The 4,287-nt window shown below is 37.8% G+C and overlaps 1 protein-coding gene across 1 annotated transcript; it reads left to right on the plus strand.

The window, feature by feature from the left end:
- The first annotated feature begins 200 nt into the window (after positions 1 to 200).
- LOC110719115 (protein SYM1-like) lies at positions 201 to 3,971 on the plus strand. Its single transcript, XM_021898018.1, has 5 exons — positions 201 to 529; positions 2,335 to 2,490; positions 2,686 to 2,818; positions 2,931 to 2,970; positions 3,468 to 3,971. The coding sequence occupies exons 1-5, from the start codon at positions 269 to 271 to the stop codon at positions 3,553 to 3,555; spliced, it is 678 nt and encodes a 225-aa protein (XP_021753710.1). The 5' UTR covers positions 201 to 268; the 3' UTR covers positions 3,556 to 3,971.
- Positions 3,972 to 4,287: the final 316 nt, after the last annotated feature.

The raw sequence follows: 4,287 nt of genomic DNA on the forward strand, positions 1-4,287 counted from the left end.
AACAACTAGTATATATAGAAGTGATGCAAATAAAAAAACAACCATAAAAGAAAAAAATGATGAAAATTAAAAAATACGAAGGGTGTATTTCTTTACCACGTGGGCCCCGCATGAGTATAGTTATACGCCCAAATACAAAAGTGGGCCCGCTACAGCTTGTGCTAGGAAAACAAACCCCAGCAATTTGGTGGGTCTAGCACTTTAGCTTTACCCGGCAAACTCCAAGTAGTGAGTAGGTGAGTGGGTTCTCCAAGTATTTTACGGTAGAATGGATGCTTTAGGAGGTTCATGGTGGAGCACTAACCCTTTCAACCAATTTCGTCACAGAGGAAGAAAACCAAGAAGAAGAGAGAACAAGCACAACGCCTCTTCTTCGGAGTCTTCTGCTCAGCCCAACTCCGCCCACCATTTCCCGCTTAAGCAAGCGCTGACTGCTGGATCTCTCGCCTTGGCCGGCGACACCATTGCTCAGCTCCGACAACGCTGGACTTCTATCACCCAAAAATCCGATACTGATGACTCTGATAAGGTCTTTTTTTTCCCCATTTTTATCTTTTTATCTCTTATTTGCTGTTAATGGTATGTGGGTTTTTGTGAATTTGTGCGTTTCTGAAGCTAATTGGGTAAAATTTCTTGAATTGTGGTTTCTTTGTTGTTGAATTGTTGTGTGTTGGGAAGAAATTTATTGGGTAATTAAAGATATTTTGTGCCTTTTATGGGATTTTGTTGATTTATGGGCTTTGTGATCTTAAATTGAATTTCATAGTTAGCACATGCATTCATGCTAGTGATGGCTGTATTGAGTTTTGGGCATATCTAGTAGTATTCACAGTCTGAAAACAATATTTTAACATGGGCATACTATAGGGCAGTGATAGGTTTGTTGGAGTGACCCGAGTAACAGGTTCATTTAGCATGAGGGCACTATAGAGCACTGACTGGTTCGTTTGAGTGATCAAGTAATAGGCTCGTTTAGCACGGGGCAAACTATTGGGAAGTGACAGGTTTGCTTTGCGTGGCCGAGTTATAGGTTGGTTTAGCATGGGGCATACCATAGGGCCATGACAGGTTAGTTTAGTATGGGGTGATACTATACGGCATTGATAGATGCATTTGAGTCATCTATTAATAAGTTCATTAAGCATGGGCATACTATAAAGAGAATATCCAGATGTAGGCAATTTATCCCTAACCAATCATGAAGGCAGTGTTTAGTGATTGATTTGGGTTACTTTGCTTGGCTAGATGTATGTCCCTTCGCTTGGCTAGTTAATAAGCATGGGCATTGATAGATGGTGTTTCGGGTGAAAACAATGGGACCTTGCCGAAGGTCCGCTGAAACGGAGAAGACTAGATTCGGTCCAAGTTATGTTGGGCCGAAGGTTTCCTGCACAGTAAACACACGTAAACTAGCCTCCGGGGTGTTGCCGAGGAAGGCCCCTCCGATGCTAAAGTCAGTACAATGTGTAGAAAGAGAACACAATGCAAGAGAATTTGTTGCTTGAGGTTTTTCTAGAGTTATGAGAATATATGAATATTGATGGCTTTTATACCTCTTCATACATGGAGAAGTTAGGCCTTAGCCCAATTGGCTTGCTTTGAGGACTGACCTTTGACTTTAGCACAATTGGAGAGTTGAACCTTGACCTTGGGCTTTTAATTGGATCATTTAATGCCTAGGCCCAATTGGACTAAATTGGACCCAAACAGATGGTATGTCCCTTCGCTGGCTAGATGTGAATTTATCTCTTATTCATGTACTAAATGTGTAGTAGATTCAAGCCAAGCACAACCAAATAACAGAGAAAAGTAAAATAGAGAAGAAAGATTGAGGCTTTGCTTATTAGAACAATGGTTTACACAATCAATAGATATAGCCTATCAAGCTCCAGAGTGACTTTAGCTCACAACTCTCCAAATAGTGACTTGAGGTCACAACTCTCTCAGAAAGTCACTCCTAATATCTGCCTTCCCTCTCCTTCTCTTCCCTCTGTTTATGATGAAGCTAAGACAATTAACGTAATAATACTAGACTACCCATATAGCCCCTCCTTAGGTTAGTTTATTATAGAATGTTGCACTATAGATAGAATACTCCTTTTTTGAATAGGGTAGGGTGAGGTTCGAAACTAAAGTTCCTGAGATTAAACCCTCTCCCTCCTAAAGTACCTGGGGACCTGAGGGAGTGAGGGGTTGGCCTCAATATCTCTGTTTGAGTGTTCAGCCTTGGGGAGGGTAATCTTGAGTACCTAACTCACTAAGGAGTGAGGACTATATTTAAGCTATGCATTATGACATATTAGTTTAAAACTTTAACCTAGGTTTTGGTTACAGGATACTATCCAGAGTCTTCTTTCAAGTCATGACTGGCTACGAGCCCTTCGAATGACTTCCTACGGATTTTTGCTTTATGGCCCTGGATCTTATGTGTGGTATCAAACCCTAGATCGATATTTTCCTCAGCCAACAGTTCAGAACCTACTGACAAAGGTATTGTTTTGTAAGTGTTGTCATTGTTTCTTATTAATTTATCATTAATGTTACCTTTGTTTCTTCTGATGTTACCATGCTCGCATTCTCATTGTTGAATGATTCCTGATGTTTGCAAACTCTCTTTGATGGTTTGCTCTAGACATGCTATTGTGTATTTGTGATATCTGAAGTTGATGATTCACGAACTCTCAGGTTTTGTTAAACCAAATAATTCTCGGTCCATCAGTTATTGCTGTTGTCTTTGCATGGAATAATTTATGGCAAGGGAAGCTATGTGAGCTACCAAGAAAATATCAAAAGGATGCCCTTCCTACCCTGCTTGTTGGTAAGTATGTAAATTCAAATGATTATAAGTTGCCTTTTTTTTTAAAGGACAAGATATCCTGTCCTGCTCACCGTGGATGCTGATGTTTGATATCTGTATTTGTTTTTTGCAGGATTTAGATTCTGGGTTCCATATAGTGTACTGAACTTTTGGTATTGCTTCTACCTTTGTCCTTGTTTCAGTGACTTATAAAGATGTGGAAAAATGTATAATTTGGGATAATTTAGGCATTTATTCAAATTTTAAGTACTTGCTAGTTGATGAAATATGCCTGTTAAGTATGTCATGTAAGTATTCTAACTAAAGTGATAGATTTTTGCCTTTATTCTTTGGTAAATTTGAAAATGAGAAACAAAGAAAAGAATAAAAACCGCTGCAAAATTTTGACATGTGAAAGTGTTAATACATGTTGGGTTCAGATGAGAAATCAACAACTTGATCATGTAGATTTTGAAAGAATGCAAACAATTTGGCGACATCTAAGAAAATAATTAATAATAGGCACACCCTTTCAATGGAGTACCTAACATATCTGTTGTTCCAAACTGACAGAATTTTAGACCTGTTAACCAATTAATTTTAGCATATAGATTTTTGGCTGACCTGTCTTTTGTTTCTTAAATTAATTATCTCCTGTGATTATTTGTAGGGTTGTTCCTCTTCAGACGCGGGTGGCTTTCATGTCATTTGGTTCCATCTTTTGGAATTTTATCCTCTCTTCTACAATGACCAAGTAAAGCTGCATTCAAGGTATCTTGCCATGAGATTATGAGAAGAATTCCCAAACCATGTGCTATTCGGTACTTCCAAGTTTCCTGCCTTTCTGAAGTTCAGTAATTAGGTACTCGTCTAATAGCTTCAGATTAAACAGGCCAAGAAGTATTGATCTTCACTAGTTTTTGGATTGATAAATTCAGAACCAATTGTAATACTTTAGGTTCAGATAAAAGTTTCAATTTTTTAGTCAGACTTTTGGTTTTTGGCTGGCCAGGTTGCGTGCTGCCCTGCTTTCGTTTTACTGAATTGACATATTATCAAAAAATTGTGATGAAAATGAAAGAAAAAAAAAATTGCTGGCTGGTTTATTGCCACCAACTTCAAACAGGTGTTGGAAATTTTTCCAATGAGTTATATTAAAACTATACTTATCAAACATTATTTTTCTGTACATTACTGTGTCTTCTATCTGGGCATCTGGCAGTCATCATGGATATGGATTCACGAGTCATGGTATAAATTCCGAATAAAAGTTGTTTAATACTCCATAGTTTTCTAATATGACATACGTAGACACATACTCATATAGTGGCCAAGTTTGTACCAATAAGTTTGTACCAATAATATCCTTGTAGAAGTTATACGAAGTACATATTACATTGATCTCCGGTTCATGACAAAGGACAATGTGACAATTAAGTCTAAATAAAAAAAGTCAATTAAGTCTAAATAAAAAAGTCAAGTTTAATTGT

The sequence above is a fragment of the Chenopodium quinoa genome, unplaced genomic scaffold, assembly GCF_001683475.1.
Source record: "Chenopodium quinoa cultivar QQ74 unplaced genomic scaffold, ASM168347v1, whole genome shotgun sequence".
In the NCBI taxonomy this organism is placed as follows: domain Eukaryota; kingdom Viridiplantae; phylum Streptophyta; class Magnoliopsida; order Caryophyllales; family Amaranthaceae; genus Chenopodium; species Chenopodium quinoa.